The following is a 16,535-nucleotide window of genomic DNA, read 5'->3' on the forward strand; positions in this document are numbered from 1 at the left end:
GAAGTACAGGGGTCAATGGTGAAGCCCAGTGGCCAGAAGCCTGGGGACCAGTTATCATCATGACTGACAAGGGGTCTTCCCTACAGGGAGTGTGGAGATGGTTACTAGATCATGGTATCCTTAGAAGCAAAAAAAAAAAAAAAAAAAAAAAAAGACATTGCTTAACATCTACAATCAAATAAAAGCGCAAGAATAGAGGAACAGGAGGATAAGGGCAGTTGCTTTAATAAATTGTCAAGATCCCTTGCTCAGTTCCTGGAATTGTGCTGATTTCAGATCCAGAACCCACTGACAAAAGGGATGACCCTGAAACACTGTGGGGAGCATGTACTGTACTGATGCCCTCAGTCCTTTCCCAAAGGGCTCTGCAGCTACTGCTCAGGGATAAAGGGAAATATCCAGGCATTTTGAGAGGTATGGGACACAGGATCCGAGCAGACATCTACAGCTTTGTCATGGCCACCTGCACTAGAGGGGGGCCCCACACAACAGAAGTCCCTGGGCCAGAGCCCCGCCCATCAACAAGCCAGCAGCCTCAGCAGAAGGCAGGGCCTGGCAACCAAAGGGACCAGGGTCCAGCCACGCCTATGAAACCACCCACAATAGTCAGCCTGCCACAACAGAAGGACCAATGCAGCCCAATAGGGGCACCCCTAGAGCATATAGCTCTGGTGTCCAGAGGGGAGTGTGCTGCTGGGACCCACAGGATATTTCCTACAAAAGGCCACTTCTCCCAGTCAGGAAATGTAACCAACCTACAAGATACATAGAAGTAAAAACAGCAAATTATGCAAAATGAGGCAACAGAGGAACATGTTCCAAACGAAGGAAAAAATAAAACCCCAGAAGAACTAAGTGAAGTGGAGATAGGCAACCTACTTGATAAAGAGTTCAAGGTAATAAAAGTAATGACCAAAGAACTTGGGAGAAGACTGGATGAACAGAGTGAGAAGTTAGTTTTCAACAGAGTTAGAAAATATAAAGAACCAAACAGAGATGAAGAATTCAATAACTGAGTTGCAAGGAGGAGACTCAAGTAGTGAATGATTAGAGAAGTGAGAAAATGCAGAAACAAAGGAAAAGCAGTCAAGCAAGAAAAGTAATAGCATGAACAGCAGTTCAACCATAACTCAGAGTCACAGGACCCTTAGTGCCTCCTCAGGGTTCTATACAGAACATCTTGATGTATATCCTCCAGTTGTTCTGTAGGAACTAAGACCCCACCCGGTGGAGGATAGTAACTACATGCTGACCACAAGCCTGAAGACCCCAGACTGACTGGAGCCAGAAGACTGATGATGGAGATTCTCAAAACATCATCCTGTTACCTCATCACCAGTCAGTCAGTAGAATGTCCATGACATGATCACATACCCTGTGACTGTTACCCCTAATGTGGCTTTTAAACCCTGCCTTGAAAGCCATCAGGGGTTCAGGTCCTTTGAGTATGACCTGCCTGTTCTCCTTTCTTGGCACCTGCAATAAATGCTCTACTTTCCTTCATCACAACCCGGTGTCAGCAGATTGACTTTGCTGTGCATTGCTGAGCTGACACAAGCTTGGTTTGGTAACAAAGTGAGTTAAAACTTCACATACCTTTATGGTAAATTAATAGATAATGGCTAAATAAATAAATAATGAAGTAGTCGTACAAGGCTATTATTGAGAAATATGGCAGAAAATACGAGGGTAAACAGCTAAGAGAAAGGTAAATGGGTGTAAGGAAGGGTGGGGCAGGAGGTGGCTGCTTTTTGTTACAAGTCTGGTGGTACTAATTGACTTTTTCAACTACGTCTATATTGGAGAAATGAAAATTGATCAAAAGCAGAATGAACTAGAGAAGCAATGTATGCCTGGAAAATATAAGAATAATGAACAAGCTAAAAAAACTTTCCTAAACTAACTTGACCACCTATCCTCTGCAATTTGTTACTTAGAAGAACAACAACAAACAATAGATAACTTAGAAATAGTAACAAAAATAGAAATAAACATTGATATTCTGTGGCTACCATGCTTGGGAAGCTTCCCCCAATTTTAAACCCTATAAGTATTTCCCATTATTTTCTTCTGGTTAAAGTTTCAATTTTAATGTTTATTTCCTTAATCCTTTTGCAATTTATTTGGTTAATGGCCTGAGGCAGAAATCTAGAAATCTAGATCTACTTCTGGCAGAATCTCACTATCCTAAGGTTGATTTTCCCCTTCTGAATGCTAACACCTTGTTCACTATTTCAAAATGCCTTCATTTTGCTGCTCTGTCACTGACGGTCAATTTTTCAGATTCCTAGATTTAGCCAGTGAGAAACCTCAAACTGAAAACGTTAAAGGGGGTGTTTTGCTTCTGAGCTGGCATGCAAATATGTCTTTTTTAGGATGGAATTAAGAAATAACAATTTTTAAAATGCCAGTACTCTTTTATACTTATGCTTATATGTTGTGTATCAGCTAGCAGCAAACCTTCTCTTTTTTTCTAATTTATGAATTATTATCTGGGAGACATGATATCCCATCCTTCACTTGTTGTTCTATAAATCTTACAATTAATATCACTAAATTTATTCTGCATCAAATGATAAACATTATACTTGAAATAAGCTACCAAGTTCTGGATTTTGACATTTAGTTTTCTTTTAAAATTTTTTATCAAAATAGTACTAGAGTGGGTAGTTATTTGTGGTTACTGATTTTAAAAAATGTTTTAACATAAAAAATTACTTAGATATGCATCCCCTTATATTCCTAGTACATTTTGACCTTGAAATGTATAATAGGTTATGAAAAAAATGCCATCGTCTTAAATCAACATAGTAATATTTAACAACTGCAGATTTAGCAAAGCAATAGGACATTTATGACTATTTTAACTCTTGCTACATGTTTTCCTTATTATCTGCTCATTTCTATTAAAATGCTACAATGCAAGGTAATTCACAGAGTTTACAGAAATATGATAATGCTGAATAACTGTGTGTGTGCAAGTTATTGGGGAGCTTAGGGAAGAGATTCTCCCCTCCCCCCAGAGATTTATATGAGGAAATTAGATCTCATAATCCATTAAAATAGAACCTCACATTTTTCTACAGGTACTGTGTAAGGAAAGCACTTTTAACAGCATGAAAGTGTAAAATGTCCTATGCAAATGTATACTGCTTTTAACATGAGGTCCAAATTCTGATAGTCTGTATCTGAGAACATGGCTCAGCCACTTAAATAGCAGAGTTGATAAAACACATATTTCAGATAAAGTTGGTAGGTTTGAAGTATTATCTTTATTTATCCTTATCTAACCAGGAACATGTGGAATGTAACCAAAGAGAAAAAGGAAAGATAAGCTGCATGAGTTTTGAAAAAGATGAGACTTGTATTTTTATATTCATGAGTAAGGACAGGAATTAAAAGGTCCTTAACAGATTTTAAAAATATGTATGTCAACCTGTAAGGCACTGTTTCTCTTAAGACATCACTGGAGCATCTGAGGATCTTCAAGTGAATATCCTCAGATGCTCCAGTGATGTCTTTTGAAATATCAGAAGCAATAATTTTCTGGTTATTTGTTAATGGACCTATACTTCAAGTTCTCTAAATAAATGACTACAGAGTACGTGTGTTACCAATATGCAACCATGCTTTCAGTTGTCACTGAATGCTTGAAATTAAATCAATTTCAAAAGAGTGAGGTCTAAGTTTCAGGTCAAAAAAAAATAACATGGGATAAGACACTCTACTAGATATTGACTCACCACACCCTAGAATAAAACAAGAAAAAATACGTTTTATGTAGTCACAAAGTGAGATGATGTGCTTTATGTTTAGTGCAGTGTCTTTATCACGTCCTATTTCTAGTTTTCCCTTTCTTTTCTATTTATGGAAATTATTTTCCAGTTTCCTGCTGCCTTTTTTATCTCTCCTTGCTCTCTTTCTGGTGGATTCTTGATGGTGAGTAACTCAAAGTCAAGAATCTTCTGGCCTACTTTCTTACAGGTTTTTTAGACCAATTTTGAAAACCAATGTCAAATATTCTCATTTTTTAAAAATTGAATTCAATATCATTAAATCAAAGAATTTTCATCAATTCATGATGTTTTTCCCAGAAGTACTAATGATTTTATTGCTAAAAAATGTAAAGACTACAAACAAAACCAAAAAGACTTTACGAATTATTTTATGAGGATATATTTTCATAACTTTAAAAATAATCCCCAGTCACTTGGGGAAATGTTTTAGTGGGTTAAAGAATACACACTAAGGTTAGGCAACTTTCAGGAAGCAACCTGCATCATTCATGCTCATCTAGGGACTGATGTGCCGATAATACTCTTACTCCTTCAAAAATCAGTATAGATGCAAATTTCCACACCACAGTATTACCAGAGGGATTAAAATGTATTTTCATTGCAAATATGCTAATGTTTCTCCTTAGGAGTCTCTGTGGCCAGGAGCAGGGCGTGCGGTCTTACCTGGGTGCGCTGATATTGCTTGGGGAAGGAGCGGGGAGGAGAGGACCTGGGAAAACCTTGGACCTTTGAAAGAAAGTGCTGTTTGAAAAGTAAAATATTGCATACTCTCTGGGGAAAAAGCTGTGTGTGTTGTATATCTACTGCATGTTTAGCTACTGTGTTAAATACAGTGTCTACTTGACGGCTTTGACCACCCACACAAATGAAGAAAACCGAGATCATAAAGACAGATGAGCCTGCGGTTGGCCTAGGAGTGTTGCTATCTTCCTCCTGGATGCTTCCTGCAGACGCACTTCAGTGGGGCCAGAATCTATGCAGTGTTTTCCCGCCGACTCTGATGCAAAGTTTGCATGGTAAATGCAGCTATAAATTCCACTGGTCTGAGCCCATAACTATGTTGCCTGTCAGGACAAATGGTGAGCAAACCACGCAAAACAATTCTTCATGCTTCTTTTCGTATAAGTTTACTCACATTTGGTGTATGCAACAAAGTGAGATGATGTGCTTTATGATATAAAAGTTCCCACAAAGAAAAAGTCAACCTATTAAAAGGTCATTCACTAGTCACAAAATTACCTCTTTTTAACCCTTATTGGTACACTACCCACACCCCCAAGTCAAAGTGCTATTGTTTCTTAGCTTTAGAAGACTTGCTGCGCTCATAGCCCGAGCTGGACTTCTCGAGCCCGTGCCACCTGTCTGGAAGTCAATCAGATCCACCCTTTTGAGAATCTGCAATGATAGCTACAGAGAAAATTCAGACTCGGGTCATTAGTGGCAGGTCCACACGGTAAACATCATGAAGTGAGAAGAGTATCAGGTAATTACATTGTGCCAGGCACTATTCTATTATTCTTCTCATTTTAGAAATGAAGAAATGGAGGTACAGAGTTTCAATAAATTTCCCCAAATCAGATAACTTAAAAAAAAGTGGAACCAGGATTTGCTAACCACTCCACTCTAACCTGGTCAGGGACTCGGCCCTGTGCTCACCCCTGCCTGGTTCCCATCCCCCTGAGGCTATTTCCCTTTACCTTGGATTCTGGAGGCCTCTGAGAAATCCTTTGGGGGTTTTACTTAATTTAAGTTGGTTCTCTGTAAATTGTAACCAAATTTTCCCCTCTAACGACAATCTTCTAAAGAAGATTTCTAATTTGCCTTATGAAATATGTCTACAGATAAAGTCACCTATAACTGTTTCATTTTACTTAGTTTCATTCTACCCAGAAAAATCTTTTCCTTCAATCAGAAAGTAACTACTTTTATTCAACTGTTTTTTTTTCCTAGAACATCTACTGTGCTAGAAGCATAGTTCCTCAAAATGTACAACCCTAATAGATTTGAATCATCATACGGTTGAATACACCTGTTATCTTAAATTATTACCCCTTAGCTTTTCTACTACTTTCTATTCTCTAAAGTACAAAACAGTGGGCAAAACAGTGTGTACTCTCTTGGGTCTTCATCCTCCCCACACCCTGCAAGAACACAGGGATTAGAATCTTTAATAAAAATGTGGCGACTTCACTCCTCTTCTTCTTGCTTACACAGGACAAAACTTTAGGAGTTCTAACCTCTTTTAGGTTGGAGAACTTAGCTTCTGGAAACACTTTAGCCTAGACTAGGCCCAAATATATTTTAAAATATTGGAGTGGGGAAGATTTTATCAACCCTATACAACAGGAAATTTTCCATTTTTAAAACAAAACTTTGCAAAAGGGCAGAAATTATTTGATGCATTTCCCCCCTTTATAATTACAAACCAAAACTGAAAGGAAACATACCAAATTCTCTAAAGCAGAAGGTCCTGAAGTCGTTCTATTCAGAATGCATAAAAGCTAAAACATAAAAAAATTCAGTAGAGACTACCACTTCAGAATGTTTTTTATAACTGACAAAGGCCAGCAAATCTGCACAGGGTGTCAGAGGGCCCCACACTGTTGAAAGTCAGTGGGTTTTATAAAAAGTTGAATAATGTAGCTACAGAAGAAAACCCCTTTGTCCAAAGAAAAGTGCTGTACCTAAAATGCACACCAAGGCCTGAGAGTGGAAGGTGTGAGAGTTTTCTCCAATTTCCCCTGGAAGCCTTCCTCCTGCAGGCCTCCAAATGGTGGCCCTCCTGCCAGGATTTCAAGTAGTTAACAAAAAAATCTAAATTGGAAAATACAAACTGCAACTTTGCTTTAGTTTATCAATATTGTTAATAGAATGATGTAATTGTTTGGGGGTTTTACAAAGATGTTCCCTATCACTTCAGTTTTAATACCACGCTGCAGCCTGCCTGGTATGCCAGACTAAGCCAGATAAACACAAACCTATCAATGCAATCCCTATCAAATTACCAAGGACATTTTTCACAGAACTAGAACAAAAAATTTTTTAATTTGTATGGAAACACAAAGACTCCAAGTAGCCAAAGCAATCTTGAGAAAGAAAAACGGAGCTGGAGGAATCAGACACCCTGACTTCAGACAATACTACAAAGCTATAGTAATCTAAACAGCATGGTACTGGCACAAAACAGACACGTACATCAATGGGACAGAATAGAGAGCCCAGAAATAAGCCCATGTGCTTATGGTTAATTAATCTATGACAAAGGAGGCAAGAATATACTATGGAGAAAAGACAGTCTCTTAAATAAGTGGTGCTGAGAAAACTGGACAGCTACATGTAAAAGAATGAAATTACAACATTCTCTTACACCACACACAAAAATAAACTCAATATCAATTAAAGGCCTAAATGTAATACCAGAAACCATTATACTCCTAGAGGAAAACACAGACAGACCACTCTTTGACATAAACTGCGGCAATATCTTTTTGGATCTGCCTCCTAAAGCAAAGGAAATAAAAGCAAAAATAAACAAGTGGGACCTAATTAAACTTAAAAGGAAAGGAAATGATAAACAAAAGGACAGTCTACAGAATGGTATAAAATATTTGCAAATGATACACTGACAAGGAATTAATCTCCAAAATATACAAACAGCTCATACAGCTCAATATCAAAAGAACCCAATCAAAAAACGGGCAGAAGATCTAAATAGATATTTCCTTAAAGATGACATAAAGGTGGCCAAAAGGCACATGAAAAGACACTCCTCATCTCTAATTATTAGAGAAATGCAAATCAAAACTACAATGAGGTACCACCTCACACTGGTCAGAATGGCCATCATCAGAAAATGTACAGACAGCAAATGCTGGACAGGGTGTGGAGAAAAGGGAACCCTCCTACACTCTTGATGGGAATGTAAATTGGTGCAGTCACTATGGAAAAGAGTACAGGGGTTCCTTAAAAAACTAAAAATAGAGCTACTATATGATCCTGCAATCCCACTCCTGGGCATATATACAGAGAAAACCATAATTTGAAAAGATATATGCACCTCAATGTTCATCGCAGCAATGTTTACAATAGTCAGGTGATGGAAGCAACCTAAACATCCATTGATGGATGAATGGATAAAGATGTGGTACATATATATGATGGACTATTACTCAGCCATAAAAAAGAATGAAATAATGCCATTTGCAGCAACAGAGATGGACCTAGAGATTATCATACTAAGTGACACAAGCCAGACAGAGAAAGACAAATATAATATGATATCATTTATATGTGGAATCTAATAAAACGATACAAATGAACGTATATTCAAAACAAAAATAGACCCACAGACATAGAAAACAAACTTATAGTTACCAAAGGGGAAAGTAAGGGGGAGAGATAAATTAGGAGTTTGGAATTAACATATACACCCTACTATATATAAAATAGATTAAAAAAACGAGGACCTACTGTATAGCACAGGAAACCATACTCAACACTTTGTAACAACGTATAAGGTAAAAGAATCTGAAAAAATATATAGGTATGTATAACTGAATCACCTTGCTGCACACCTGAAGCTAACACAACACTGTAAATCCTATACTTCAATTAAAAAAGAAAAAGAAAATCTGCTCTTTTTCTATTTCAAAATCATTTTCACCATAAAATATGGTTTGTACCTATAGAATAAAAAAAACGAAGAAGAAATTCTAAGAAAATTTTGAAGTTAGCCATAATTTATAAATAAAAACCGCTGAGTGTGAGAAGTCAATTTTATAACTCCCAGTCTCATTATTCTTTAAATTTAGATATAAAGGAATGGCCATTTATTAGACAAATCTGGAATTGTTACATTTTCTGCCTGTGAGCTGATACAGACACTGACTAATTCTGTGGGAAAATAAAAACGATCATATTTGGTCTGGTGATACTTTCCCACAATTGAAGAAAGCTATGATGCTAATTAAAAAGAAGATAAAAGCAGAGCCTGAAATCAGCACATTCAGTGGCGATGCAGCTGACAGAACAGGTTTCTGGTGAAGTCCACCCTGTAAGACATCCATCTGGCTCACCCAGGAAACCATCTGAAGATGACAACACGCTTGTCCGATGTGGATTTGGGTTTGGGGTGTGTGGTTCAAGACTCATCTGCTCAGTCGCCTTACTTTCTGGGAGAACTGAAGAGTTTGGTCGAACTATCTAAAATTTACATATTTTTGTTCATGTGAAATAGTAACTTAAAGTCCCACTTCTCAGATTAATAGCAAAATTGCATGAATAGACAGACAAGTTAGCACATAAAACTATTATGCTATCAAATGGAATATAAAAAAGACCGGATTTGCTTTAAAAGTTTACTAACCATTGTTTCTTTTGAATATTTTTCTTTAGTTAGGGAATCATAAGATGACCTGAAAAACACATAATATTCCACCACAGAAAAGAATCCTAATTAATTTCTTGATAAGAGTTCACTATCCATTTTAAAATGACTAAAAGTCAAGACTTTTTGTTTTCCAAGTACTCAAACATAAAGACAAATCAGTATAAAATTCCCTTCAAAGCAAGCCAATAACGAGTTTGTGCAGTTTACAGCAGATTTTCACATAAATATGCTTTTCTAGTAAGACCTCTTACTATCCACACATGAGGAAACTCTGCATATTGTAAAAAGCAAGGTATTCCATTCCGACAACCTGATGGATGGTGGGGGGAGGCTGAGTAAGCCAGGCTTCCAATCACACTTGGCGTGGTTTTCCAGGTGCCATTTGCGGTGGACCGTCAGGGTTCAGCCACCACACTGGCCACCTTCTTTCACAGCGACCTTGGTGGAAATACGCAACACTAAATGGCCTCAACACCATTGGGGAACTTCTATTTTGGTATCAAAAATATCCCCAGGACATTTATAGTTCAACTCAGCTATCACAATTATCCGTAAATGACTCTCAACCCGTTCTAGAAATTAAAGCACAAACATCTGCCACCAATTTGTCACTTGGTATCTTGTGAGGTGCGAAGTAAAAGTAATAGTTTTCAGTTGTAATAACATCACTGCCCCAATGAAGGGCCAACAGAGGCAGAAGAATGAGGAAGGCCAGCTCTGCTGTGATGACAAACTGAAATCACAGTTGGAGGGATGACAGTTGAGGTTCATGAAATGGAGTCAGGTGGCTACTGAGGAACAGGTCTCAGACAGGTCTCTGCCCTACTGAGAACCTGAACTTTCTATGAACTGCACCAGGTCCAAGGACACCACCAGCCATATTCAGAACAGCACTTTCCAGCTGCACCCTTAAGGTCTCAAGCTCTCCCCTTGTAACTATGCAACCATTTCAGATCCCACGTGTCCTTAGTTAACAAGCACCCTTACTTCTCGCCAGCTCCAATTCTAATTCTTGACAATTTATGTAACCTTGCAGGTTTTCTGCCTTTATAAACTTTCCCCATTTTGTAGTCTGGTGGAACACAATTCAAATTCTTAAATCTGTGTCTCCCAGGCTGCAGTCCTAACAAACCCCAAATAAACACCTTTTTATTTCCATCAGGTCTCTGTTCTGAAATTCTGGTTAACGGCAGGGACTTAAATACGCAGACCAGGTAGAATGCTTAAATACCATCTTACTCCCAAATGGATTTCAGCTGACTTAATAGTATGACACACTGAAGATAATAACCTCTAATAAAGTAAAAATAAAAGAAGGGGTGGAAGGCTGAGAAGATATGTGAGCCTGGTCTCCCCTCCCTCAGGGCCTTGCTGAGGCAGCTCAAATATCTAGAGATCAAATAAAGAGTGAGAGTGTGTGCTTCCCTTAAAAATTTTTTGGGAGGTGGGGCTGGGGGTGAGGGGTGGGTAGAAGTATTTTTTCACAAAGAGAGCACAAAGAGGAAGTCCAAAGTCCGAGGCTTTGGGTTCCAAAATTTATGTAGGTGGAGAGAGCATTTGGTGGCCTAGCGTGGGGTGTGGGAGTGGGCATCACCCCTGGGAAGGAGACCTGAGACTCTGGAACTTGGGACAAGCCCCCCAGCCTGCCCGAGTGGCAGACCTCAGAGCGGCAGGAGGGAGGGCATCCACTGCTGGTCCCCATGGTTCTGGGAGCAGCATGACCTCAGCAGACGATGTGTGCTTCTTCTGCGGCTACTAGACAGACTGCAGACAGGCGTCTGATCTGAGTTTTAAGCCTGGCTTCCTAGGAGTTGGCCCTGGGTCAGAGCAGCGCACTGTGCAGCCCGTGGCTGGTCAGAAGTTGTGTGGGAGCCCCCGGCCAGGGGGCTTCCTGCATCTGCTGATGGATCTGGACACAGCTTGGGGAACGTCGTCGAGTCCTCTCCACACCCTGGTCTGATGGCCCGTGAGTGAGGGTGGCCTCGCCCACCCTGCCCAGCCCCCGGAGGCTCCTTCTTGGCTGCCTGCTCGCTAGGCCACCCCGTGGTCACTGTCTGCATCCCGGAGCTGTGGGTCCTCCTAATTGTCCTCCACCGAGACCTCCACTGCTTTCCACAAGGCGTCCTGCACGGAATTCTCCTTTGTTCCAATAGAGTCGGTCCCCTCAGACAGAGCTGCAACGTTGTGGACAGGATCTCTGGGCTCCGCACGGGAGCTGAAGCCAGAGGAGGGCGCTGGCCTATGTGCCCCAGCGGGGACCCCAAGCCTCTCAGCAGGAGCCCCCTTTCCGGAGGAGGGAGGGCCTCACCCCGTCAGCCGGGGGTGCATTGAGGAAGGGAGCCCCATCCTCTGCACACGCTTGCCTAGAGCAGGACTTCTCAGCACACAGCGGCTAGAGGGCTGGGCCCAGCCCGGGGAGGACAGCCTGCTCGGAGGCCCGAGGGGCATCCATGGCCGTGGCTCAGATGCCACCACCCGCTGTTCTCACCAAGATGTAGCAGATTTCCTTGAATGAATGATTTCCCATTTGCTGGAGGCTGTTAGAACGTGTTTTAGAAATGTTAAGTGATTGTTTTATATCCTTTTCTCCAGTGAAATCATTGTTAGTTGGGAAGAGAGTTCACTCTGGAAATCAGTCTCCTAAGCTTAAGTGTTTGGGTGAATCCAAAAGAAGGGGATTTTGAAAAACCCATAGGAGGCAGGTTCCTACACATATATTTAACTTGGAAAATTTAATTATTCTGAGCTGATCTCTACACACTCACCATGTGTGTATTGTTTATTTCACAGATAAGGACACAGATTCAAAAGTTATGGTAAATCCTTGGAGCCACAGCTCCAGCAGTTTGGAGCAGGTGCAGATACACAGATCTGACACCAAAATCTATGCTCTAATAATGCTTCCAGGCGGCCCAATCCCAGATTCAGCAGAAACAGTGAGGAACATAGAACGCACACGTAAACACATGCTTGATTCTGAAATCTGACTCTGCTTTCTGCTTCCACCACCCAACATTTTGTAATCTGATTATGATAATAATGTGAAAATAACATAGCAATTAACATATTAGTCACTTACTAAGTGCTCAGCATCTGGCAAACACTATCTGACTTAATTCTGCAGGGGCCACTCCAGAATGTCTCTTGGGCATTTGGATTATTTCCAGCTGAAAATAATCAAGGACCAAAAGACTCAGGAAGAAATTCTGACCTTGCCCCTAAATGCCTAAAGAACTTAGATAGAGGGTTTGCTCCTGGAATAGAGCTTTCAGCAGAGGTATCTGCAAGAATATGGGGGTGGGGGGGCGGCTCTTGGCAGGGCCTGCACATCAGTCCACTCTGTGCCTGTCGTCCCTGCTGGCCCAGCAAACACTGGTTTAGCAAGCATCTGCTTTTCTGTCTCCTTGTGAATTGCCTTCCTCCCCTCTGAAGTCCTAAACCAGTACCACCACAACATCCTCTTTTGTCTTTAGCTGAAGGTGGTATTTAAGTTTTCCTGGGTCTCTCCCATGTATACTTGTTATTAAACTTTTCTGTGATTTTCTCCTGTTAATCTCTCTCATGTCAGTTTAATTCTTAGACCAGCCAGAAGAACCTAGAAGGGTAGAGGATAACGTCTTCTTCCCTGACACCTCTACCTCGCCAAGTAGTCACTGCTGTCCCGGGGTTAGGGTTTGGACCCCAAGGCACAGCCATCACACACGAAAGGCCAGGGCCACACCGCCTCCTGCAGAGAATTACTACTGACTGCTGTCCAGGTCATGCAGCATTGCTAGAGAAATGGTACAGAGACTTAGTTCTTTTAGGAATGTTTCACAGGATCCATAATTCTTACTTTTATTTTTAAATTTCAGAGTTAATTATCTAAATTATAAAGATGACTCTTTTATCAACAGCTTTGTCCTTAGCCAGAATTCCTTTCATACAATTAACTGAAATTCCTGCTTGTTATAATTTAAGGTCTTCACCTCGGTTTTTGCTTTGATAGAAACTGGCCAATTCTGTTTTACCAATTTGCCTGCAATACAACTATTATGTATGTGATATCTGTTCACAGACATACGGGATCTTGCCTCATAAAGTAATAGCAAAGAACCTCTTTTATCAACATTTTCCCAAGAGTAATCAAATTTCTTTAGAGACTGTGATGGTTAATTTGACGTGTCAGCTTGGTTGGGCTGTGGTAACTGGTCTGGGGTCAAACACCAGTGTAGATGTTGTTGTAAAGGTATTTTTTAGATGTGATTAACGTTTAAATCAGTAGACTTTGAGAAAAGCAGATGACCCTCCATAATGAGGATGGGCCTCATCCAATCTAGTTGAGGGAATTAAGAAAAAAAGACTGGTTACCCAAATAGGAAGGAATTCTGTCTCCAGAATGCTTTCCGACTCAAGATTGTAACATCAACAGTATGCAGAATTTCCCGCCTGTTGTGAGCCAATTCCTTAAAATCAACCTCTCTCTATCTGTAGGTGTGCACACACACCCCCACACTACACACACACCCCACACGCCACACACATACACACACACACCCCCACACACACCACACACACACAAACACCACACACACACACACGCACACACACACACACCTATGGGCTCTGTTTTCTGGAGAAATCTGACTAGCACAGAGAGGAAGAAGTGGAGAAGATTGATGCAGAGAAGCAGAGATTTCTGAGATACTTTTCTACGCTCACCCATGATTGCAAACCTCCATTCTGGAAGTAAGGGTTATGTAAGGGGAACTCAGGGTGCCGTCCCAGCTGTGGAAACTCAATAGTGTCCTATAACCAAACCCTTCATCCTTTTTTCTTAAGACAGGTTCTCATAAATTTCTACAACGCTAAATCCTATTCTACAGAGAAGGTGCTAAGCTAGTCACAATAATTGGATACTTAACAGATTTATATGTCAACCAGAGTTATAAAATAAAAGCCAGAAATCCAATGTATCATCAAAGTGCATATTGAATTAGTTTCTTTCTCTTTTTTGCTTGAGAATAAAAATTGAGCTAATGATTGACTCCTTGAACTGAAGCACGCTAAGCACTTTCTAAGTCAACTCTGAGAACAAATATTGAAAGAAAACAATCGCTCACCATTTATGAGTCTCTGTCAGTGAGTTCTCCTCCGCTTCTTGGTCAATTTTAGCTGAAAATGCAAGAAAAGAAAACAAGATGAGATAAATGATAAATGGTTATAACCATCTCAAACAAAACAGATCCAAATAATATGAAATATATTTTAACACATTATTAACACTAAGGTACTCCAGACAGAAGTTTATTTTAAATCTATGAAGAGATATGATTGAATAGGTTATGTTTAATTTTCATTAAGCTAATACTACTTTCTAAGTAATTTCTTTAGATCAGTCACATTAATCTGAGAAAATAAAACACTAGAAAACTTGATATTCACATCAAATTTGTTTGTCAAGGATTTAAATGTCAATAATTGGTTGAAAATAACTCTCTCAAGCAAAGGTACAAAAACCAAGTAAAAAAACCTAAATAAAAATGATTTGTGACCTTCTTCACCAGTGCTCTCCACACCAGATCACAAGTGAACAGATCCAGAGATTATTTCCATGCAGATGTAAGATAAAATACTAACACTTTCTACTAATTCCAAGTGATGAGATGACAGTGCATGCATTTATTTGCTATTAGATTTGTCTAAAAATAAAGAATGGTAGCCGGACACAAACCCAAAGGTCAAATTTGGGAAAGAGATTACACCATTATTTAAAAATTATTTAAAATAACACAGAAACTCCCATCATATAATATACGTATGGCAGTGACCTTCACATTTTTTGACCAGTAAGCATTCTAGGAACTTACGTATTAGTTCATACACGTGTATTTGACATTGAAAGCTTCAAAAATACTCCTACTTCTCAACCATGTTAATATTTTTAGCCTATTCCATTAGATCTCAAAATGTAGCCACTAAGTTGATTTCATGCTTCAGTAATGATCAGTTTGAAAATCACTGAGCTACTGGACAAAAAGTTTAAAAATAAATGAAAAAGACCCTGGAGCTAGTGAAAGAAGTTGCCTTTTCATAACCATTCCCCTTTGGGTCACACTCACGGCCATTTGGAGAAATTAGAAGACAAAGAAGAGCAGAGCAAACTGATTCTAAAAATAGGAGCTGTGAATGGAAGCAAACCCCTGGTCCCTTGGAACTGTCAGTGTCTCCATCAGGACTTAAACAGTCATCAGCATGGGCTGGTTACTGTATGTTTGAAAGCCTGCACAACGTCTGCACAGCCACTGTGGAGTGTTGTTGGCCCCTCTCTGCAGGACTGTGCCAATTAAAAAAAAAAATTTTTTATTGGAGTATAGTTGACTTACAATGTTGTGTTAGTTTCTGCTGTACAGCAAAGTGAGTCAGTTATACACATATATGTATCCACTGTTTTCTAGATTCTTTTCCCATGTAGGTCATTATGGAGTATTGAGTAGAGTTCCCTGTGCTGTACAGTAGGTCCTTATTAGTTATCTATTTTATATATAATAGTGTGTATATGTCAATCCCAATCTCCCAATTTATCCCTCCCTCCCTTACCCCCTGGTAAACAAGTTTGTTTTCTACATCCGTGACTGTCTGAATTTAACAGGGATACTTGGAGCTGGCAGCAGAGATTTTTTCCCCCTTTCCCCTTTTGTTCTTTAGAGTGTTTACAGAAATCTACAGGTCAATCATTAGTTATATTAAGAAACAGATACATGTTCCATGACTTCACTTTGAAAAGTCTCCAATGTTAATACATTTTCTTACAAAGCCTGCTCTGGGCTGCTTAGCATGAAAATGGTTGGCTTCCATAAGTAATTCTAGAACCACAGAAAGTTTCTTTAAGGGAAAATAACAAAGCACCACAATGATTACCATTTTCAGGAAGGTCATTTTCCCAACTGCCTGTGTGTCTTTTTTTTTCTTTTGTAAAATATAGAGATTAAGACTGAAAAAGAAAGAAAATTTCTGGACTATTTTAGAACCATCAAGTAAATGACATATGAAATTTAAAACACCCTAAAATTAGATTCCAGAGATCTGTGTTCTACTTGTGATTCTGCCACTGAAATTAGCTTTGTAATCTTAGATAAATAGATTAATCTGTTAACATACATAAAATATTTAGCATAGTGCCCCCAAAAGTTAGTAGGGACTAAATAAATGTTCTTTGAAAACGCTGGATCTCAAGCTCTTGAAATTCCTAAAGTGATGTTCAGGTTTTCAAGTAAAAATGGAACATGACATATGAATAAAGTTATTTCCTATAAACCATGCAAACTTCCAATTGCTAATTATTTCATTCTCTGACCTATTTTTTCAGA

At 39.5% G+C, this 16,535-nt stretch overlaps 1 protein-coding gene across 1 annotated transcript in view; it reads right to left on the reverse strand.

The window, feature by feature from the left end:
- Positions 1–16,535, reverse strand: part of FMN2 (formin 2) — a 227,185-nt gene that overhangs the window by 42,472 nt on the left and 168,178 nt on the right. Inside the window, exon 16 of the mRNA XM_024754888.1 lies at positions 14,289–14,340. Coding sequence (XP_024610656.1) covers positions 14,289–14,340 — 52 coding nt within the window. The remainder of the gene's footprint in view (positions 1–14,288; positions 14,341–16,535) is intronic.

This window comes from Neophocaena asiaeorientalis, unplaced genomic scaffold, assembly GCF_003031525.2.
Source record: "Neophocaena asiaeorientalis asiaeorientalis breed wild unplaced genomic scaffold, Neophocaena_asiaeorientalis_V1.1 scaffold509, whole genome shotgun sequence".
NCBI lineage: Eukaryota > Metazoa > Chordata > Mammalia > Artiodactyla > Phocoenidae > Neophocaena > Neophocaena asiaeorientalis.